Here is a 24,172-nt window from a genome sequence, read left to right on the forward strand (position 1 = left end):
GAACAAAATAGCAGACTAGTGATTGAAGCATCAGCTCTGAGGAGTCTCAGCCGTGAGCTGATTTGTGCTGAACCACTTGGGCAGGAGTAAGAGGGAAATGTGGGCCCCGTTAAGACATTTAAAAACTGGGGGGGCAAGGGCCTGGGTAGGTCACCACTCAAACTTTGCTTCAGAGCACTTAGCCAGAGAACAGAGGGCTTTGTACTGAGTAAGCCATTCTTTCCTGAGTCGATGAGTGTTCCTGTGTCAGTTATTTGACTTTTTTGGCTGTCAGCATCACGACCTTCTTCCTAGTTTTGAGAAATTCCTCACGGTACAGGTCTTGATGGAGGGCAGAAGCCACCCCCCAGTGTAAAAACCTAAGGGGTCAAATACTTGCTTTCTCAGTCTTCTCAGTGGTTAATGTTTAAGCACATGACCTGGGCTTTTTGAATGGAGCTGATAGAACAGAATAGCAAGGGTTGTAGAGAATTCTTTGTATAAGCAGGGTAGGAGCAGCAACATCTAGCGGTAAAGCAGAGAGGTCAGTGGCGGTGATGCGACTGATGGCATCCACCGCCTGTACACAGAGCAGGAGCTGTGGTAGTCACAGGCCGTGGGCAGCCTGGGGTACCCACTGGGCTCTCTTCCTGACGTAGTGCTCACTCTGCAGCCTTCCTCTGCTCTTGTTTGTTTTCTGAGTCTGGTCTTCAACTTTCTCAGGAACTGTGGGCTAACAGTATCCTTTCAGATAAATCCCTTTTCTCTTTAATTAAGCCAACTAGAGTTGTCTTCTGTGGTTACAGCTGGGAAACCTGGGTGGTAACAGTACCTATAGTAAAAAGACCAGTGTACGCAATTCCAAAATAGGTGGCTAGATTAGAAGAGCCTCAAAAGAAAGATCAGGTGTTTGAGCACTGATTTTCACGATGATTTTAGCATACACTACACTGTGTAAACACCTCTGAAAATGTGAGTACCATGGTGAGAATATGTATTGATTTCTAATTCTTTGAGTAAAAATCCACTCTTTAGGAGAACTGTAGGTTTTCTCATGAATTTTAACAACCTTGGGCCTACCATAAGAACTTACATTTCCTTGTTATAAGTACTCTTGACCTCAGAACAAAATAGCTCAGGATTAGCACCAATATCTACATGTATATTCCAGGTCAGGGCATTTTACAGTAGTACACTTTAAACCACAGATTTTATTTTTTCATCTTGATCAAAAATGTATTTTTCAATCTATGGAATATAAAAAGTATTTATAACACTAGTTCCAAAGTGGACTCTATAATGCATTGCCCATATTTTCAGTCATAATGCATGTGGTTATATTTTATTGGGTTAGAAATCTAACAGAGAAACAACTGAAAGCTATGACCTAATTTTCCCTTAGCAACTTGGTCAGATTTCAAGAGTGTGTGATTCAAAACAAATGCAAAGTAGTAAAGACTAACTGTTCCGACTCACTAAGCCCTTCCTCCCTCTTCCATCCTCTCCACTGTCTCTGTGTTGACATTCTTCTTCTGTCTCAGTTCAGTTGAACTGGCAGTTCAATATGCTTCTATCTGTAATTGTTTCCTCTTTAGCAAATTAGTCAGACTATACTTCCTAGAGAATAATGGAGCTAAGTTAAAGACCATTATCAACAACAGATAAGAGTAAAAATGTAGATTTCGGTTACCTATACAACATAGATGAAGAATTAATCTCAGTTTCAGGAATAGCAGTTCAGATGACTCTCAAGTTACACATCTCTAATCATAATGACACTTAGCGTTTAAGAAATTCTTTACTCAAAATTACGAGTAGAGGGGTGCCTGGGTGGCTCAGTCGGTTGGGCATCTGCCTTCACCTCAGGTCAGGATCCCAGAGTCCAGGGATCAAGCCCCACATCGGGCTCTCTGCTCAGCAAAGAGCCTGCCTCTCATGCCACTCATGCTCACTCTCTCCCTCTCTTTCTCTCAAGTAAAGAAATAAAATCTTAAAAAAAAAAAAAAAAATTATGAGTAGAGCTCTAAAGTGTAATATTTTACTGCATTTTTTATTTTAGAACTTAAACCATTTTTCATACAGACTACAAACTCTCCACCTCTGATCCTCTGCTCACACTTTTCTTTGGTCTTAGAATATCTTTGCCTTTCACCACTAAATGTCCAAGTTCTACCATACTCTTTAAGGCTAAATTTACATGCTATTTCCTTTGTTTTGTCTTAGGCATTCCAAATTAAAAGTATTTTCTACTTCCTGCAAACTTCTAAAACACTTCTTTTACTTTTCTTTTAGGTTCTTACATCTAACTTATTTTGAAATTACCTATGTACCTGTCTCATTTCCTCTATCAACTAGTGTGCTATACTCTCTAAAGACAAGGTCAAAATCTTCATCATCTTGAATCACCCAAAGAACCTAGCACACTACTTTGCTCTTAGTATACTCTTAGTTACATTTTTAAAATTTTTTTAATTCAGTTTAATTAATATATACTGTATTATTAGTTTCAGGTAGAATCAAAGAGTTACATATTTTGAGTTATCTTTAATACCTATGAAAACTGAGTAACTTTTTCTTTTTAAAAGGGGGTGTGTGTAATAAACGTTTAACCGTTGAAGTTGCAAATAAAATTAAGATGCTCAATCTCAATCTAGAAGGTAAATATGAAGCATTGTTTTTAAAAATAAGTTTAGAGGTGGTCAAAATGGTGTATAATTCCATACCATTAAACTCAGTTTTAAGTTTCAAATAAAGTCACATCAACTCTTTCTTTTGTTGTCCATTGATATGTAATAGGTATCAGTTGAATTTAACATATTCTTGGAAGCCAGGGAAGACTGTCAATCTTTTGAAGCCAAAAAGTTTAATCTGAGGACAATTAGAACCCTTTCTCAATAATACGCAAAATCTTTTCTCTGTCATACTAAAATCCCAAGAATACCACAGTTGAGGGAAATGATGAAACAGGAAGACTTGCTTGTTTTGGTTTGGTTTTCTTCCCCAACACAAATTATGTGTTTATTATAGTCAAGATTTGAGAGATTTAATTAGAACTTTGTAGACACTAATATAATCAGTCAAAGATGAAATGCTGTAGTCAGGTCATTAGGATATGGACACAAAACTTTGAACAACACAGGGACAAGAAAGAGCTGAGCTTTTATTATTTAAAGAGTATACTGAACTCTGAACACCGTGAGGATGTTGGAAAGCATCTGCAATGATGTTGCCCAATGCAATGTATTCTGAAGTAGAGAGAGACTTGATTTCAGGTTAGCATTTTTTTGAACACCATTGCTATGCAAGATGCAATACCAGGGAGAAGAGAACTAAAAGGAGCCATGTTTGAATGTCACTATGTTCCTAGCTTCATGATGGGCATCCTACATATATGTCTTTCGTTTCATCTTCACAACAACCCTGTGGAGCTTGGAGATTTGCTCAGGTTCACAGATAAATAACGGTACCCAAATTTAATGGTATTTTATAAATATGAAGTCTGGGGTCAGATCTGTGCTGCAATCCTGGCTCTGCCACATACTCACCATATAAATTCTTCCTGGGTTCCTCAGATGAGCTTATTCCTTTCTCTTCACAGAAGTGTGGGCACCAAACTCTATGCCTGGCTTGCATTTGGGAGGGCCTTAACAAACGTTTTTAAAGCTGAATTACAGGGGCGCCTGGGTGGCTCAGTTGGTTAAGCATCTGCCTTCAACTCAGGTCATGATCCTGGGGTCCTGGGATCAGCCTGGTTGGGCTCCCTGCTCAGTGGGGAGTCTTGTCGTCTCTCTCTCTCTCTCTCTCTCTCTCATTTGCTCACTCTCAAATAAAATCTTTCTAAAAACTGAATTACATTAACTCTTTGGTAGACAGTTTCTTTTTTTTTTTTTTAAGATTTTATTTATTTATTTGACAGAGAGAGACACAGCGAGAGAGGGAACACAAGCAGGGGGAGTGGGAGAGGCAGGCTTCCCGCCGAGCAGGGAGCCCGATGTGGGACTCGATCCCAGAACCCTGGGATCATGACCCGAGCTGAAAGCAGACGCTTAACAACTGAGCCACCCAGGCGCCCGTGGTAGACAGTTTCTAAAGATAAGAATTGAGTTATTTTTCTTACACATCATTTGACAGCACGGTTCCAAGTTTCCAAAGTCTAAAGAAATTACCAGATTCAGACTTTTTTCAGCTATGATACATAGGATTACAGTTGCAGAGAACATTGAACATTGGTTGGCAAAACAAGACCATAAAAAATGGTCCATAGAGTTTTCCCATGGTGGTAAGCTGTTTGGTGTAAACTCCCACTCCACTTTGATTCGATTGTAGTCACTTTTTCTCATAGAAACACTAAGAGAAGTCGCCTAATTGTTGCCTTTTCCTAAAGCCCCAACTTATTTTTGTTTTTCTGACTCTGCCATAGTTAAATTTTGACTATTCTTACACCTTCTATTGCCAAGGAGTACAAACTAATGCAATCCAAGCTGCAGGTTATTTGGGGGAAGACATTAGTGATTGAGGAAGGAAAACGATAGAAGAAAGAACCTCAGCATTGTACAAATACAATATTGAGATACAGAATTGAAGTTTTTGCCTTAAAACCAAATACTACACTTACTTCCTAAAATGTCTAGAGTAGAAGGGACTTTGACCACACACAGGTGTTCGTCTCCTTCTGGTTTTGAAAGTGGCTGGAAGAAACTATTCCAAGAATTAAGATAGATTAGTAATGACGTTATTTAGCTGTTATTGTGTGGAATACCTCACTTAATCTTTATGGTAACTGGTATGGTAGCTACTATTGTTCTTCCTATTATAGAGATGCTCTTCCTGTTATTAGAGATGCAGGTAAAAATACTTGCATTGTTTCTTCCCTGAAGCCACTTCTAATCACATCTACTTTATATGTATGTGAATGTGTGTGTGTATTTCACATGCATATCTTGTTATGTTGTAGCATAAATAGTACCACACTATACATATTATCATTTTGCCTTTTTCACACTTAAGCTTTGCAAAAATTATGTCAATATGTAGAGTTACTTTATTTTAATAATTACATTTTTTGTTTTGTTTCTTTTTTTTAAGATTTTATTTATTAGAGCTAGCAATGGGGAGGGCCAGAGGGAGGGAGAGAGAGAGAGAAGCATACTCCCCGCTGAGCAGGAAGCCTGATGTGGGGCTCAATCCCAGGACCTGGAGACCATGACCTGAGCTGAAGGCAGATGCTTAACCGACTGAGCCATCCAGGCACCCCTTTGTTTTGTTTCTAAAAATATAAGAGATGTACTGATGTTTGGATATTCAGATAATACAAATAATACAAAAGGTGTTTAAGAACCCTTCAGTCTCACTTCCCAGTGGAAAGCACTGCTAACAAATGGTACCTTTTTATAAATAACTCCTAAAGACTGAATCTGAGTTTGGAGTGTATGTAACTGACCAGAAAGTTCTTGCCTCCAACTATTTTTTCATATATTTAGGTGAAAAAAAATAACAGTTTCTATTACAAATTAACATGGGCTAGCCTTACTCAATATGTCTCCATGAAGGGAATGACTTTGATTTATTAGAAGACTTTGAGGGGTGCCTGGGTGGCTCAGTTGGTTAGGTGTCCAATCTTGGTTTCGCCTCAGGTCATGATCTCCCAGGTGTGGGATCGAGCCCCACATTGGGCTCTGTGCTCAGTGCGGAGTCTGCTTCAGATTCTCTCCCTCTCACCCACATTCTAGCTCTCTGTCTCTCAAATAAATAAATGAAGTCTTTAAAAATAAACAAGTAGGGCGCCTGGGTGACTCAGTCAGTTAAGCGTCTGCCTTCAGCTCAGGTCCTGATCCCAAGGGTCCTTGGATCAAGTCCCGCATCAGGCTCCCTGCTCAGCAGGGAGTCTGTTTCTCCCTCTGCTACTCCCCCCTGCCTGTGCTCGCTCTCTCTCTCAAATAAATAAAAATCTTTAAAAAACTTTTTTTAAATTTTTTATTGTTATGTTAATCACCATACATTACATCATTAGTTTTAGATGTAGTGTTCCATGATATATTGTTTGTGCATAACACCCAGTGCTCCATGCAGAACGTGCCCTCCTTAATACCCATCACCAGGCTAACCCATCCTCCCACCCCCCTCCCCTCGAGAACCCTCAGTTTTTCAGAGTCCATCGTCTCTCATGGTTCGTCTCCCCCTCCGATTTCCCCCCCTTCATTCTTCCCCTCCTGCTATCTTCTTTTTTTTTTCCTTAACATATATTGCATTATTTGTTTCAGACGTACAGATCTGAGATTCAACAGTCTCACACAATTCACAGCGCTTACCAGAGCACATACCCTCCCCAGTGTCTATCACCCAGCCACCCCATCCCTCCCACCCCACCCCCCACTCCAGCAACCCTCAGTTTGTTTCCTGAAATTAAGAATTCCTCATATCAGTGAGGTCATATGATACGTGTCTTTCTCTTTTTGACTTACTTCGCCCAGCATAAAAAATAAATAGCTTTGAGCTCTGTTTAGGTAACATTTTTGTATACCTCATACTCAGCATTGACATGTCTATAAAGCTTCTGATACATGCTTTACATGCCATGGCATTTGAAGGTGAAATATCTACACATCTGAAAGTTGTGCCGAAAACCCGAAAACACAGTTTGCACACTTATACGTCTTTGTTTCTAACCATATTCCTCTTCAACCGTAATAGTGTTAGGCCTTTTCCAAAATGGGTTGATTTTAATACAGTTTCCACTGTCAGTGTGTTTCTTCCTAATGGAGGCTTACATTTATTAAAGAGCAATGCTGAATTTTGAGACTGATTCACCAAAATACTTTTAGAAGATACGTAGGCATCACATTCGTTCTCTAAACCTTTTATATCTAGGCTTGTATCTAATTATGAGAGGTTCAGAAAAGTTTCTAAGCTAAACTGTGATTAAATAGTCTCTTTGTTATTCTAATGCATCATCTTAACTTTCAGATTGATTTTTTTTTTGTATATAAGTGTAAGCAGTAAAAATATTAAGTATCTAAAGTCTTCATTGGTAGGGAGCCCCACTTCTATATTTTGATGTCAGGTTTTTAGATATACTAAGTTAAATAGAAGTGGATGGATACAGTGTTGTAAATCTGATCATCATAATAGGTCTGTAAACCTGAGAGAATGGCAGCTGCCTGAGTTCTCAGCAAATAAAGGTGAAAATAGGACATTATGGAGGAGAAGGAAGAAAATAACCTGTCGATTCAGATAGACCTCGGTATAGAATTAGCACTATGACTCGTATACTTATATTCATTTAGCACTTACTGTATGCCAGACCCTGAGATTGAAGTAATGAGTAAGATCATCTAGTGCTAGGTACCAATAGGCAGTTACAGTGTAAATGTCTTAGTAGAGCAAAGCACTGGATGGTAGGGGAGCACACCGGAAGAGGAGGAGCCCCAGACCTCAATATAGAGAATTAGGGAAGGGAGACAGTCTCAGGAGCTTCCCAGAAAAGCTGAGACCTGGAGAATGAATGGGAGTTAAGTAAAGATTAGAGATAAAGGTGAGGCAGGAGGAACACAGGTAGAAAAACCCAGAGATAAATAAGAGCCAGGCACTTGGGGTTAGGATAGGGGTTTCAGAGATAAGAGGGGTGTGGTGAGAAACGAGGCTCCAGAGACCAGTAGGGCTGTGCAGTAAAGAACTTGATATACTGTGCAGAGACATTGGGCTTTATCCTGGGCACAGCAAGTAATACGGCCTGATTACAAGATCTCTTTGGCTGAGACCATAATCAGCATGTAGACATCATGAGAAATGTTCCAGAAATAGTGGGGTTTTTTTTAATACATACATCCTTTAAGCAGATACAATCTATAAATTACTCATCAAAAACTGCTAATTCTTTTTTGAAGTTTCTTACTATATTTATTCATTTATTTAGTAGAATTTTTCAGCACCTGCTTTTTGCCAGGCACTGTTGCTAAGCTCCTAACTCGCATCATCTATGGTAAGTATTCTCTCCATTTTATAGGTAAACTGATGCTTGAAAATACTGTTACCTGGGGTTCAGCTAGAAAGTGTTAGGGCCAAAACTTGAATCCTAGTCTTTCTAACTGCAGGGCTATGCTTTCCACATCATGGGGGAAGAGGGATGGGAAGAAATTATCTGTGAGGTACATTGTTTTGAAGGGAGACACAATCATATTTAAGAGATAACCAGTAAATATCAAAAAGTTTTCTGAAAATCATAACATGGCTCTACCCCCAAACCTTTGGATTTTTCTTATTATTATAACAGAATTAAGGATACTAATTTACTATTTTGTCACAGTGAGAAAATGGTTTAAGGATAGTAAATAAAGTATAGATGTAAATGGGTATTTTTTGTTTTTTGTTAAAGGTATGTGAACCTCTGAGTTGTTCACATACTGAGACTTCTAGAATTGTTTTGGGGAGGGAGAGGGACAAGTAGACTCTGTGCTGAGGGCGGACCTGGACGGGGGGCTCGCTCTCAGGACCCTGACATGACCTGAACTGAAATCAAGAGTCGGTTGCTTAACCAACTGAGCCACCCAGGCACCCCTAGAATTGTTTTTATTTAACATTTTAATAAGTGACGTGTGAGTGGAAAGTACACAGTACACTTGGGTTGTCAGCATTTCTGTTCTCTTTATAATCTTTGACTTGCTCTGCTCTCTTGAGACTCTGCTGTCCTCCTACCCTCTCCCACTCCCCACAGACCCTGTGCTTGCTTCTGAATTAGAATACACCAGTATAATGGTGTGTGAGGAAACTTAATTATAGTAAGAGATAGATTTTTGAGGATTAGGGAACATTTTCAGATGAGGAAACAGACAAAATTTCACACATCACATAGTTAAAGGGAATTGGGGTTGGGTCTCTGGTCAGTCTGACTCCAATAGTGTATCTTGCATCTCCCTTCTAGTCAGATGCCCACACATAAGAATATGTGTTCAATTTCAAGGAGTTCGGGTGTCCTGTAGGCTCCAGAATTTGATCCTCTGCATTCTAGTATAGCAGGGGCTTGTATAGGGTGTCTGTGTTTAGAGAACATCCCTGTGAAGGCTTTTCCCTTTCATCATGCTGTTTTCACTTACACCAAAAAACACTGAAGCCTAAATATTAAAAATGCCATACCAAACATTAATTTATAGAGTAAACATTAAAGCAATATAAATATATATTCAAATAAGTATCTTAAGTGTTCTTATTCTTAGTCTTGTCTTTTTCCTTTCATTGCTCAGAGAAATCTTTAATCTTTTATAATTGTCTGTGTACTTTAGCCTCCTCCTTTATTACCAAGTTACTACAGTAACTTCTTTCCTATCTTTTCTGTCCTTTTCATACAGCTTGGCAAAAGCTATCAGAATAAAGAATACAAGCAGTCAGGGTACGTTTTCACACACAAGCAGCATGAATCTCAGTGATTGCCTCTCTCCCATCAGAGGGGAGTAATGTTCTCAAAGCAGAGAACCTTCTCATTTCCTTTCTAATATTTGCTTGGATTCTGTGGTCAGTGATTGATTTTATATTGGCACCGGGGGAAGGAACTCCTGGCAACTTCCATACCCTGATGGTTTTTGTTTGTTTTTTATTTGATTTTTTTGAATAGATAATATATTCAGATGGAACAGAATTCAAACAGTACAAAGAGTACTCCGCGAAGAGTCTCCTGCGCTCCCAACTTTTTGGCCCCCACCACTCAGTTTCCCTTCACAGAAGCATCCAATGTTACCAATTTTATGTAAATCCATCCAGAGATAGTCTAAGTACATAACTTTTAAAATACATTGAAAGGAGGGATGCCAGGGTGGCTCAGTCAGCTAAGCGTCTGCCTTCGGCTCAGGTCATGATCCCAGGGTCCTGGGATCGAGCCGAGCCCCACATCGGTCTCCCTGCTCCGCAGGAAGCCTGCTGCTCCCTCTCCCGGTCCCCCTGCTTGTGTTCCCTCTCTCGCTGTCTCTCTCTCTCAAATAATCTTAAAAAAAATTTTTTTTTAATATATTGAAAGGAAACATAAAAAGATATTTGGAATAGATCTATAATATTACTAATGCCCTCTGGCATTTAGTTATTGCAAGAAACTTGTAAGAGTCCCCCTATTAAAAGGGACAGAAACTTGAAAGATATCCTTCAATGTAGATAAATATGTTGCACTTTAAGACTCTGCTCTATATTATGTATAGAAGTTATTTTTAATATCTACCCAACAGAAATAACCAAATTCTGAACATTAGCCAAAAGAGTATGAGAAATAAAACCCAGAAAAACTCAACTTACTTTTCCTTTTTTTTGCAGTGAAAATAGATTTTAATCTAGATTTCTTTTCTTTTATCACCCCCCCAACCACGTTATCGAGACATAATTGACATATAGCATTGTGGTAAGTTTAAGGTGCACAATGTAATGATTTGATACATGTATATACTATAAAATGTTTACCACAGTAAGGTTGGTTTGTGCATCCTTTACCTCACATAGTTTGTTGTGGTGGTGGTCAGAACACTTAGCTGTACTCTCAAAGCAGCTTTCAAGTATACAGTACGATATTAACTGTAGTCACCATGCTGCACATTAGAACTCTGGACCTTAGTCGTCTTATAACTGGAAGTTTGTACCCTTTGACCAGCCTCTCCCCATTTCTTCACCCATCAGCCCCTAGAAACCACCATTCTATTTTCTCTTTCTGTGAGTTTGACATTTTTAGATTCCACGTGTAAGTGAGGTCATACAGTATTTGTCTTTCTCTGACTTACTTCACTTAGCATGATGCCTTCAGGGTTCATCCATGTTGTTTCAAATGGCAGGCTTTCCTTTTTTATAGCTGAATAATACTCCATTTTATATATATATATATATACACACACACACACCACATTTTCTTTACTCATTTGTTTCCACATCTTGACTATTATAAGTAATGCTGCAGTGAACTTCGGAGTGCAGACATCTCTTCGAGATAGTGATTTCATCATCCTCAGATACATTCCTAGAAGTGGGATTGCTGAATCTATGGTAGTTCCTTTAATTTTTTGAGGAACCTTCATGTTGTTCTCTGTAGTGTCTGCACCAACTTGTATTCCCACCAACAGGGCACCAGGGTCTTCACACCCTTGCTGGCATTTGTTAACTCTTGTCTTTTTTGTAACAGCCATTCTGCCAAGTGTGAGGTGGTACACTGTGGTTTTGGTTTGCATTTCCCTGATGATGAGTGATGTTGGGTACCTTTTCATGTACTTTTTGGCCATTTGTGTGTCTTCTTTGGAAAAATGTCTATTCAAGACTTCTGCCCACTTTTTTTTTTTAAAGACTTTATTTATTTGACACACAGAGCACGTGTGCATGAGCAGGGGGAGTGGCAGGGAGAGGGAGAAGCAGGCTCCCGGCTGAGCAGGGAGCCCGACTCCTGGGATCATGACCTGAGCCAAAAGCAGATGCTTAACCGACTGAGCCACCCAGGTGCCCCTCTCTGCCCACTTTTTAATCAGCTCGTTTGCTGTTGAGTTGTAGGAATTTCTTACATATTTTGGATATTAACCCCCTATCAGATATATGGTTTGCAGATATTTTCTCTCATTCTGTAAGTTGCCTTTTAATTTTGTTGATTGTTTCTTTTGCTGTGCAGAAGCTTTTTAGTTTGATGTAGTCCCACTTATTTAATTTTGTTGCTTGTGCTTTAGGTGTCATATCCAAAAAGTCATTACCAAGACCCATGTCAAGGAGTTTTATTCCTATGCTTTCTTCTAGGAGTTCATGGTTTCGGTCTTACATTTAAGTCCTTAATCCATCTTGAGTTAGTTTTTGTGAGTGGTGTAAGATAGGGGTCCAGTTTCATTCCTTTGCATATGGATATCCAGTTTTCCCAGTGCCATTTACTGAAGGAACAGTCTTTTTCCCATTGAGTATTCTTGACTCCCTTGTTAATTGGCCTTTTTTTCTTTTTTTGGCCAAATTATAATGCACCTTTACCTAAAATATTGATTGCAGTTTTTCTTACCCTCTTCAGAGAAGTGGTAAAGTTAGACATGTTCTGAGAAAAGACAGCTGAAGTAGATCAAAGAAAGGAGCACTCAGGACAGACTAAAATGATTTGGATTGCTCGGTATGTCAGAAGTGGTATTACTAGAATGGTCATAAACTTACTGTGACAAGAAGACGCTAAGATGACCCCTAATGATCCCCATCTTCTGGTATTTATACCCACTTAAGCGTGAGCACAGCATCTGTCTTGTTTCTAACCAATACAATATGGCAGGGATGGGACATCATTCCTGTGATTATATTTAGAGAAGATTCCATCTTAATAGACTGGCACAAGAGACTTCCTCCCTCACCGGCTTTGAAGAAGTAAGCTACTCTGTCATGAGAAGGCCTGTTGAGCAGACCACATGGCAGGACCTTCAGGCAGCCTCTAAAAGCTGCGTGTGAGGGGGCGCCTGGGTGGCTCAGTCGTTAAGCATCTGCCTTCGGCTCAGGTCATGATCCCAGGGTCCTGGGATCGAGCCCCGCATCGGGCTCCCTGCTCAGCGGGAAGCCTGCTTCTCCCTCTCCCACCCCACCTGCTTGTGTTCCCTCTCTCGCTGTGTCTCTCTCTGTCAAATAAATAAATAAAATCTTTTACAAAAAAATAAAAATAAAAAAAATAAATAAATAAAAGCTGCGTGTGAACCCCCCGCCAATAGCCACAGGAAGCTGGGCCCGTAGTCAGACAACCACAAGGAAGGGATTTCTGCCAACAATCTGAATGAGCTTGGAAGCAAATTCTTCCCCAGAACTTCCCACTTCTTCAGATGAGATGGCAAGCCAGTTGACACCTGATTTACAACCTTATGAAACCCTGACAGAGGGTCCACGTGACCTGTGCCCAGATTCCTGATTCACAGAAAATAGGAGATGATTTGTTTTAACCTGTTGCGGTAATTTGTTACATAGCAGTAGAAAACTAATACATTATTTAATCTTCTGAGGTTATTTTCACAGGTCAAAATGGTTTAATATCAACAATTTGATGTGATTTAACTTAACGAGGAGAAAACAATAATTTAGATCACAGAGCCTTCAGGGTGATAACCAGCCACACCTCTACAAAAGACTCAGTTCAGGAAAGATGGTGCAGTTAGTCGCAGTCCCAGCTGTTGCAACTGGCTGGAGGCTATAATTGATATTCTCATCAAAACTCCATCACTCAGAGTTCAATTGAGGGAAGCAAAGCAACTCTGACTTATGGGAGAAGGGAATTCTAGGGTTTGAGCCTCACACCACTGCAGGGAAAGCTGGGGAAGGGAAGGTGTGAATGGGAGAGAAGTAGAATGCAGAGGAGCTACCAGCCAGTCAACCTGAGAGGTCAGGCACACTGAGCCACTGACAGGAGGCTGCACAGGGTACGGGAGCATGTGAAGAGTGGCTCTTCGGCCAAGCATCTTTTGGTGACCTGGGGCCAGTGTTGCCACTGCAGGGGCTGCAGTTGGGAGGGAGAACTGGACTTGGAGCAGGGGAGAGCAAAGACAAACTAGCACCCACAGGCACTTCTGTGTCTGCCTGTTACCATATCTGGTTGTGGTGACTTTTAGAGAGTAATGCTCGTACTTCTGCCCTCCCAATCTCCCACATTTCTGCTTTTGACCAGCTTTGCTTGGAACCATATAGGAACGGAGATTGTGGGAAACAGTTCTAGGCTTAAGCAAGATGGAACTGTACAGATTAGCACAATCTCCCTCTTCTATCCCCCAACCTAAGTTTTCATTTTCCTTTGCCCGTATTTCAGCAGGTCTGGGTAGCCTGCAGGTGGGCTGACCCAGACCTTCATCCCAGAGGTGTCTGAGCTCTTAGTTGCTAGTGCTCGCTTCGGCAGCACATATACTAAAATATCCTTGGTTGCTACAGTTGCCCAGTCTCTGTTATCACTGGGCAGAGAAGCAACAAAAGATGCCCTGGTGAATCCCTTGAATTCCAGACAAACACCTTCCTGCTCCTGATGTATTATATCGCCACAGACCTAGCATCCTGGTCCAGCACTCTCAAGATCCACTCCCACAAACGGTCTTCTAGACCCTGCTGGTCAGTATCGCCAGGTCTTGCAGTTCTTGGATGTGTACATTCTCCTCCCTCCCCTGCCCCCCGCAAGAACAGAAACTGTATTTTCTTGCTCAGACTGTGATCATGAGTGATTAGCTCCTCATTATTGGTTTGGAGCTAGTGAGCAGAGGCAGAGGCAGGTCTTAAAGAGGACAAACATTGTTTTTGCAGGCACCTGCAGGGTCTCCTGGCAGGAGGAGGCTGCTGTCCTCTACAGGGAGTTAGGAGAGCTGTGTCTCCCAACCCAGAAAGTTCAGACAAATCTTGGGGTTTGACATTCCTCGCTCATCCACCCGAATAGCCCCATTCCAGATTTCTGACACCAGCTATTTCTATTTGGACCCAGATTTGATCATAGAAGATTTGTTGAGGCTTTGCATTCAAGTCTTTGAGGTCTCATATCTTTAAAATTAAATCTGGAGCTTGAGTTTTGGCAGTTCTGCAGCTGCAGGAAATAAGGATTTTTTTAAAACACCGACCTGAAAGTCTTCTGACTGACGGAATGCGTAGACTGAGGGGTGGCTAACCTGAGCCTGTTGTTTCCTTTTTTCATGACTTGGAAAGCAGTTAGCTAAAGCCAGCCAATTTTAGGTCCTCCTGGTTCCTAATGTTCCCATTCCATTCAGGTGCCACCTCTACTACTAAACTAGTACTTCACTTAGAGAAAAACCATAGTATTTTCATGCTGCTGCATGCAGGAGTCACCACCACCCCACTTACCATTAGGAACCAGGGTCCTTTTTGTCATTTCTTCAGTGAGTGACCTAGTTCCAGAATCTCACTGGAGAATCTTGTTTTCTAGGGCCACTTCTCTTCCTCTCGTTGTATGGGTGTCTCATCCCATCCCCCCACAACCTGTGCTGAGGCAGCCTAAAACAAAGGCTTGCTTGCAGGTGGCTTATTTGGTAAGTAATCCCCTGAACAGGCGCGCAAGCCCGGGAAGAGTGAGCTAGGGGAGGAAGGAAAGCAGAAGAGCGGTGTTGGGCTAGTTGCCACTGGAGGCGCCAGGGTTTCAACCCTGCCAGGACCCTCTGAGGAGCTCTGTTGGGTCTTCAGACTGGTCCTCCTGAGGCGGAGCGGAGAGGAGTATTTATCCAACCAGCTCTCACAAGTTGCAGAGTCCAAGGACTGGCAGTTAAAAACGCTGCAGCACAGACTGACTTCTTCGAACCCTTACATGTCTAACTATCATTTTCTGCTTTGGCTCTGGAATTCTGGTTGCCTGTTTAAAATAGAGAAGATGCAGGGGCCCCTGGGTGGATCAGTTGTTAAGTGTCTGCCTTTGGCTCAGGTCATGATTTCAGGGTCCCAGGATCGAGTCCCGCATCGGGCTCCCTGCTCGGGGGGAAGCCTGCTTCTCCCTCTCCCACTCCCCCTGCTTGTGTTCCTGCTCTCTCTGTCAAATAAATAAATAAATAAATCTTTAAAAATAAAATAAAATAGAGAAGATGCAGGGACAATGGTGGAAAACCTTTCTCGTGGTGTGCTCAGTATGGATTAGAAGACGGAGGGAGGGAGACAGCAGGAAGCTTTTCAGTATTTGATATGTGAGGTATGAAGGATTCAGACAGAGGTCGCATTCCTGGGAATGGAAAATAGGCTAATCAAAGAGCATCTTGAAGGAAGAATCAGGACACATCGATTAGTTCTATATGTATGTCAAAGGAGGTGGAGTCGGCATAGCTGATTTAAGATTTCTAGCCTAGAAAAAGGGTAATGTTGATGAACACACTGGCTCCCTGATGTTATTTAACATAATCCTCAGAACTCTGATGGGATTATTTCATCCTCCCTGTGAGGAAATGAGAATCACGGGTGTGCTTTGATCTGGCACGGGGCGCTAAGGGCGAGAGTCAAGAGGTAGTGATGTAACTGCCAGAATTCAAAGCCCCATACGCGCTTTCGACTGCCCACACTTCCCTCTCATTTCATGATGCCTTTCCTTGGGAACTGGAATCCGTTCCATACAGGTTAGTTGGAAAGAACTGAAGCAACTTTTTTCTCAAGCCTATTTGCATTTGAAGTCTTACTTCTGTTTCTAACTGATGCCGCTGAAGAGGCACCGTGCCTGCTCTAAGGCCAGCCTTCCTCTGAACTTACTATTCCGTCTGTGCTGCATAGCGAGCTGTGATCGCCCTCCACTGGTTCTCCGCTTCTTTCCCCTTGCCTGTGTTCTTCCTTTTCCCACCTCAGCCCCAATATGAAACTGAATCTAGACGTTGCTTTTACCTTTTCTGACGGACATGAGCCAGTGAAAAGGTTTCCCACTGGTGCTGGTGGTACAAGTGTGAGAGTGGCAATAAAGACAGATCCTGACCGTGTTTTCAGGAAATCTGTCCACACTGAAGCTTATTTTATAGTTATCACAGGAGCATGAAGAGGGGGGAAATGTTGATAATAAAAACAGAAAGTGTTCCTGTTCAGCATGCAGCAGGAACAATCATTTGTATTACTAAATGTCAATTTGTTTTACTTCTTTGTATCTCAAATTTTTAAAAAGGCATTTTTGCCAATATTACATACCAGAAAGAAAATATTCTGGTAAAAAAGAATAGAAGAAGGGATTAATCAAGTAAGCAAGGGGTCTGTAAAATGCAGTTTTCAGGAAAAAAAATCCTAAGAAGTTAACTTCATATTTCATCTGCCAGCCTCACAACCGCATCACTGGAAGTCTGCTGCCTGAGCAGAATGCCTGGCACCTATGAGCCATTCCAGGTCTTGGCTACAGATGAGTTTTTCTGTTACAAGGAAATTGATAGAGGCTTTTGAGTTCATCCAAAAAAGGTAAACAGTGTATTAGTCAACCATTGCTGTGTAACAACCAGATTTCCATCTCAGTGGCATATGACATGAACATGTATTTCTCACAAATTTCCAGGTCCCCCAGTAAAATTACAGATTGAAGTTTGCAGCAGCTGGGGTCGTTCTGATTGCCACTGTGGTTTAGCAGGGCCGGGTGGCTCTGTTCCTGCTGCTGCTCATTCTCCCCGTAGGATCAACAAGCTAGCCACAGTATGTTCTTACCATGGCAATGGCAGAAGGCAAGAGGGCAAGCCCAGTTCCCAAAAAGTGCTTTTGAAGCTTTTTGTCACTTCATATCCACTAACATTTCATTGGTCAAAGCAGATCTCATGGCCAGTCCCAAAGTCTTGGGGTGGGGATGTATACTCTGCCCATGGGTGGGGTGGTATCAGAGGGCTGGTGTTGGTAAATATGTACAATAATCTGCCATATTTGAATAATACTCTTACACTCTATATTTCTAGTTTAAAAAAGATAAAGGAGGGGCACCTGGGTGACCCAGTCAGGTGTTAAACATCTGACTCTTGGTCTCAGCTCAGGTCTTGATCTCAGGGTCATGAGTTCGGGCCCCGCGTTGGGCTACACCCTGGGCATGGAGCCTACTTAAAAAAAATAAATACAGAATAAAAATTAAAAAGATAGTCATTCTGTTTATGAACTTAGTCGTCTTTAAAGAAAAGGATATCATTTTATCTCTAGTTAGGAAACAGAGTCCATAAACTCTATAGGGAAACAGAAGAGGAAAAAAGAGTTCCTTCTGAGAGTTAATTAGTAGCAAATGGGATGAAACCAATTTGACCATCATATACCCTGAAACTGGCACAGGGGAAGGGAAGGGATTCTAGACAGCAGTGCTCCTCAAAGCGTGTCTGTAGTGAGGGAAGTACGGTTATTGAGAGTAAGCATTTAGAAACTTCCTGGCAGTTTGACATCGTCACAATATTCAAGCAGTGTTTTTACTGGTTTCTACTAAAGTATTGATCCATGACAGATTATAAATTTAAAAAGAAGCAAACACAACTATTTCTTGACCCAAGATAGTTTATGAACATGGCATTCTGCTCACTAGAAGTAAACACCTACACTGCACATAAGTGGACCTTTATACATTGGTCTTATGGGGTTTGGCCTAGTATCACTTTGTCAGCCGGAATCCAACCATCTTCGATAATGTGCTGGTAATGTTTTTGGACCAACAAGACTGGTCCAGAATTTACCAAGGAAATGGCATTGTATGAAGCCTTTTTGCATTTTGCTTGCTGGCCTTTCCCTGCCAGCACCCCTTCAGCCTTGTTGCTGTGTTTACATTTTCATTCCATTATCAATAACCTTGACAAAAGGCGAATTACCACTAATTGAAATCCTTTACTGTAATATGAAAATATTACATTTGACAATATTAGATAAATCTCTTCTTAAAATATACTTTCAGCATTCTGATTTTTTGCCTAATTGCCTTCCTTTCACATTTGTGAGTTAATATCACCATGTTTGGTATATTTATAAGGTGCTTTCCTGTTCATAAGAGGAGTGGTTATAAGTGAAGTTCTGATGAGCGTTGATTCATGTAAGACCTAAGTTTAGAGGCATAAAAAAGGGGAAGATTTTCTGGCGGGAGGGGAAGGCTGTGTTTAGTTAAATACAGCTTGTCTTCTCCCTAGCGGTAAGACTTTGAGCAAGCTCATTAATCTTTGTGAATCTTAGTTTTCTCATCTGCAAAATGGGAATAATCATACCACCTTCTTTGAATAGGAGTGCTGAAATTAAATATTCTAAGTCAGGTACAGACTTGGCACATAATAAGTTTCGAAAGTATTAGCTATTATGTTTGCTTTTAATTGATTAGCTACTAAATGTCAGACATTGTAGAATGACATAAGGTGGGGCCTCTACCCCAAAGGAGCTCTCAGTCTGGTAGAGGATTCAGACTGATATTTAAGAAATACACGATAGTATGAGAATTTAGTGCTATTATATAGAGAGAACTAGGGCAGCATTTTTAGGTAGGAGGAACACCTGACCTAGGCTTGGGGTAGGGTAGGGTAGATCAATGTGGGGTTTTGAAAGAGGCAGCGTCTAAGCTAAGTCTAAAAAATGTGGATGAGTTAAGAAGGAGAATTAAGAGCATTTCAGAAAAATGGAACAACGTATGCAAAGACCTGGAGGTGAGAGTTTGGTGGAACTCTAGGAAATGCTATAATGAATGCAGTGTAGAATATGAACAGGAATGGGGCTGGAGAAGTTGGCAATGGCCAGACCGTCAAGAATATGTAGTTTGGATTTTATCTTGAAGTTATTTGCAAGCTATTGAATAATTTGTTACATATATAATCTGATTTACATTTTAAAAGATCATCTGGCAACAGTATGGAGAACAGATTGGAAGGGAGAAAGATGGGAACTTTTTGAGGCTATTTCAGTGATGCAGGGTTTAGAAAGTGTCAGATTCTGAAATGGGGAGGTGGTAGAGATTCAGTGGAGGGGATGTATTTAAAACAAGAATAGAATGAACAGCATTTGATGGTGATTGGATGTGGCCTTCAGGAGAAAGAATCCCTATTAGGACTAAGATTTCTGGCTTTGGGAGGAAGAGGTATCTCTCTCTAAAGCAAGGATTAAGGAGGCCGGTGTGTGTGTGGGGGGGGGATGGTGTACTAGATTTCCCAGAGGAAAATGAATTGATTTGCCTTTAAGAGGTCTGCAGAATATCCCTGTGGAATTCTCCAGTGGGAAGTTGAAGGAATGAGTCTGGGAGTCAGGAGAGAGCTCTGGGTTGGAACTGTATGTAGACTTTTTTTTTTTTTTTTTAAGATTTTATTTATTTATTTGACAGAGACAGCGAGAGAGGGAACACAAGCAGGGGGATAGGGAGAGGGAGAAGCAGGCTTCCCGCGGAGCAGGGAGCCCAATGTGGGGCTCGATCCCAGGACCCTGGAATCATGGCCTGAGCCGAAGGCAGACGCTTAACGACTGAGCCACCCAGGCACCCTGTATGTAGACATTTTTGTTTAAATTTATTTAAGTAATCTTCTATACCCCAGGTGAGGCTCGAACTCATAACCCAAGATCAAGAGTCACATGCTCTTCTGACTAAGCCAACCAGGCACCCTGGAACTGTATATAGACTTGAAAGTCATGAGGGGGGCGCCTGGGTGGCTCAGTCATTAAGCGTCTGCCTTCGGCTTGGGTCATGATCTCCAGGGTCCTGGGATCGAGCCCCACGCGTCAGGCTCCCTGCTCCGCCGGAAGCCTGCTTCTCCCTCTCCCACTCCCCCTGCTTGTGTTCCCTCTCTCGCTGTGTCTCTCTCTGTCAAATAAATAAATAAGATCTTAAAAAAAAAAAAAAAGTCATGAGGATGCTTTGGGAGTTAAGGCCTTGGGGGTTAGATGATACCACCCAAGAAAGGGCATGGTAAAAAGAGTGTTGTATTCACACCGCTTGGTAAGTAGGTACTGCAGAATGTTTGAACAAATGAAGAGTGTCAAGGGTACAGTCTCATTTATATCTCATAACAACCCTGAGTTAGGAGTATAAATCCAGTTTTACAAATGAGAACATTTCAAGCTCAAAGAGGCTAAGGATTTGTTCAAAATGATTTTGCTTCTAAGTGGCCAAGGTGGGATTTCAAGTCCAGTCTGTCTTGATTGCAAAGCCCACATTTTCCTATCACGTCTCACTTCTTTGAAAACTTCTCAGGAGTTTAAATATATGATGTTGTTGGGTGCCTGGGTGGCTCAGTTGGTTAAGCAACTGCCTTCGGCTCAGGTCATGATCCTGGAGACCCAGGATCGAGTCCCGCATCAGGCTCCCTGCTCGGCAGGGAGTCTGCTTCTCTCTCTGACCCTCCCCCTTCTCATGCTCTCTCTCTCTTAAATAAATAAAATCTTAAAAAAAAAAAAAAATATATATATATATATATATATGATGTTGTAATTAATTCTCCTTTCCCTCTGCCAGTATCCTGGTTTCGTAGGATTGTGAAACATCCTTTTGAATAACCACTTTTTCTCTAACTTCCCCTGCTTCGTGCCCAAACACCTCTATCAGATTGCCTCTCCTGTCAGATTGACTCATTCTCTCACCTCTAGTCCAGGGCCTGCTTGCAAGCAGCAGAATGACACAGGTCTTCCTCTGGCCCCTGGCATGCAAAGCTCACCATAAAATCATGAGAGCGGTTTACAGTTTTCCATTTTTCTCACTCCTCATCAGTGCATATTCACTTCTTTGGGTGTTGTTTACACGCAGATTCCATTGTGGTGGTCTCTGTTCCTTATCAGGATCTCAGGTTAATGTTGAGATTAAGTAAATTAATCTTTAATGTTTAGATTAAATTACTGTCACATGGATACTCTATTACCACTTTTCTAAAAGTGATTTTATCTTTGTGGTGGAAGCAGCTTGGATGCTATCTGACGTCAGCTCCGTATCCAGCATAGGGGTTCTTGGTACCCTATCCCTTATGTGATGAGCCAGGCTTCGCTCCTGTATTTTTCTAGGATCCTTTTTTTTGAGGGACAAGAGGAGAGCAAATCTAATTATTAGAAATTTCTTAATATTGAGGCAAAATCCCCCTTCTTTCAACATCCATTTAACATCCAGGACCTGCCCTTGGAACAACAGGGAAGTCAGTCATTTCTCCTCTGCCTCAAGAAGGTCTGTCAGACATTTAAACATAGCGCCTTTGTCTCCCCTCAGGTTTCTCTTACATAAGCCAAGTAATCTTGGTTGCTCGGAGCTTTTCTCCTGTGACAGGCCTCAAACTCTCTCCTGTTCTTTTGCCCTCCTCTGAGAATCCTGGCATTTTGTCAGTGCCCCATCTAAAACACAGGCCCCAGAGCAGAACACAGCACCCCACAGGACAGCAGTGCGACACAGGACTCTGTGCTTGAATCTTAAAAGCCTGAGCTTGCTTCAGCCCTACAGCAGCCATGTCATGGTTTGCATCTGTTCAGCTCAGGTGCCCAGGTGTCACTGTTACATAGGTTGTGGTTAAGGTAGCTCTCCCGTCCTCTTCTGTGCAGTTGATTTTCTTTCACTGAGATACAGAACTTTCTAAATTTCCTGGTTCTATTTCACCTTCATTTTCACCCATCTGTTCAGCCGGTTATGATCATGTCATCCAGTGTGTCATGAACTGTGTTTCCCAGCTTTGGCCTTTCTCTGACTGGCCAGTTCCCACAACTGTGTCCTTTCTACCTTCTCTTTTCTCCCTTGCAGTCCAGGGCTCTCCACTAGTGTCTTACTCAAATTGTTGGATTTGCACAGATACCTACTTTCTTATACAATTGTGAAGATTCTCTGCCTCTTTCTATGGATCTGTCTCTGCTAAACAGCAGGTTTCCTATAGATGTCATAGTCTGTTGTTACCTATTGTTAACCCATCCCACCAAGTCTTGGTGATTTCCACGAAATTTTATTTATCTCCTTGTTCTTTTTTACTATTGCTACTTTTAAGTAGTGTCTAACATGCTAATGTTCCCTAAGTACTATTTATGACTAATCTTAAGAAGTATTTGCCTTCTCTTTTAGGCTGTGAGGATATCATTGCTGAGAGCATTTCATTAGATACCTTAATTGCCATCCTCAAGTGGAGCTCTCATCCATATGGCTCTAAGTGGGTGCACCGACAAGCTTTACATTTCCTCTGTGAGGAATTTTCCCAGGTCATGACTTCGGATGTTTTTTATGAACTCAGCAAAGACCATCTGCTCACTGCTATCCAGTCTGACTACCTACAGGTAATCATTTATACACCTCTCAAACTCATTGTCATCCATGTGTGCACCAGGAAATCCATCTACACTCTATTATTCTCCCATCTAGAGAGATCAGCCTACCCAGGGATGCCCTCTTCAAATTTGTACAGGAAAAGCCTGGCTCTCTGGCCTTTCATGCACCTGCTGCTATGACTCAACATTGTGAACAAGCCCCGGTCCCAGCCAACTGCACCAAAGGGGTTGAGGCAGTAGGCAAGGTCAGAAGCATATCCCAACAGTGATTTTCTTGGCTTCCATTAATTCACTATAACAATTTCTTGGTTTTGGTGGAGTATCAGATAGACTGTAGACAGTAGCTTAAGCAGCACAAAGTTACGAGTAGTATTCAATTTCTGATCTACTCAGATGCTTATGAAAACTCAGTGTATGTGTCTTACCAAAATATAATAATGTTTTCAACTACTTATTTGTAATCAGAAGTAGTTTTTAGCAAATTCTTCTGTCATTGAGTTATATGTCAGTCTAATTTGGTAATTTAAACTAACAATAGATTTAAAATATTGCAAAAAATACTTTCAAGTAACATATGTTCAAGTTTAATTTTTTTGGAATTGGTTGTATGAATTTTATGCTGAAAACTATACAATAGTTTTAATGTTACAAAAACATAAATCCATTGAGCCATTACCTATTTCTTTATATTTGTACTAGGAAAATAATAAAATGTTTCCATCCCAGTGAGAGATTCAGTGAAGAGTTAATAATCCACTTAGCATCTGTGCTTTGATTGCAGTACAAATGTTGTCGTAATTGGATTTGATTTATTTAGGATCTCTATTCATTAACCTCGTTTCATTGTCCTGATCCAGACTGCGTGCATTATGGAGGTTAGGATTTGTCAGTTCTCTCAGATTATTGTCTTTAGAAAGCTTTGCATTTCTATTTAGAAAGTAAAAACCTTGGAGAGCAGCCTAGATTTGCTCTAAGATTTTCAGTAAAGAACAAAGAAAGAGGGGCACCTTGCCATTTCACAGACTGCTGGAAGGGCCCTTCACCAGTCAGTAGCATACATTGTGCAGAGTGTAGTCTCTCTGCCAAAACAAGTTGCTGTACCTGGGTTTTCTGTTCCCTGCAGAAGATAGTAATCACCAGGTATCTGTATACTTTTACTTTGATCTATTTACTCTCCCTTGTCCCAAGAAGAATTTAAGGCAGCTGTATAGAGACCATATAGTAGAATAAAATAAGTTTAAAATAGATGAAGAGAATAGGATAAAGAAAAAACAAAGATGAAAACAAGAATAAAAAATTTAGTTGGAGCCAAGAGATAGGTTACTGGACACATGCAAAGCGGTCATGCATTTGCGGCTGGTGGACTGCAGCTTTAGTGGAACTTTTCAAACAGCCAGTAGAGAGGGAAAGGTGTTAACTTGCACCCTGTGTGTACATTATGACCTAGGAAAAGTCATTAATGAAATTCGCCATTTGTCTAATTTCACTAAAATAAATGTAAACCATTTTTTATTCTAGGCAAGTGAACAAGATATCCTTAAATATCTGATTAAATGGGGTGAGCATCAGTTGATGAAAAGAATAGCTGACAGAG

General features: G+C 41.1%; 1 protein-coding gene across 6 annotated transcripts in view; it reads left to right on the plus strand.

Moving 5' to 3' along the window:
- Nucleotides 1–24,172, plus strand: part of BTBD7 (BTB domain containing 7) — an 80,880-nt gene that overhangs the window by 35,512 nt on the left and 21,196 nt on the right. For 4 of the 6 annotated variants that reach the window (XM_081830021.1, XM_081830019.1, XM_081830020.1 and 1 more), the window contains 2 exons: nucleotides 22,379–22,587; nucleotides 24,097–24,172. In XM_081830021.1, coding sequence (XP_081686147.1) covers nucleotides 22,379–22,587; nucleotides 24,097–24,172 — 285 coding nt within the window. Of the gene's footprint in view, nucleotides 1–14,848; nucleotides 14,952–22,378; nucleotides 22,588–22,672; nucleotides 23,112–24,096 lie in introns of those variants that run through there. The other 2 variants (XM_081830023.1, XM_081830022.1) reach the window with 2 other exon arrangements.

The sequence above is a fragment of the Leptonychotes weddellii genome, chromosome 9 (assembly GCF_054177405.1).
Source record: "Leptonychotes weddellii isolate Sample4059 chromosome 9, ASM5417740v2, whole genome shotgun sequence".
Classification (NCBI taxonomy): domain Eukaryota; kingdom Metazoa; phylum Chordata; class Mammalia; order Carnivora; family Phocidae; genus Leptonychotes; species Leptonychotes weddellii.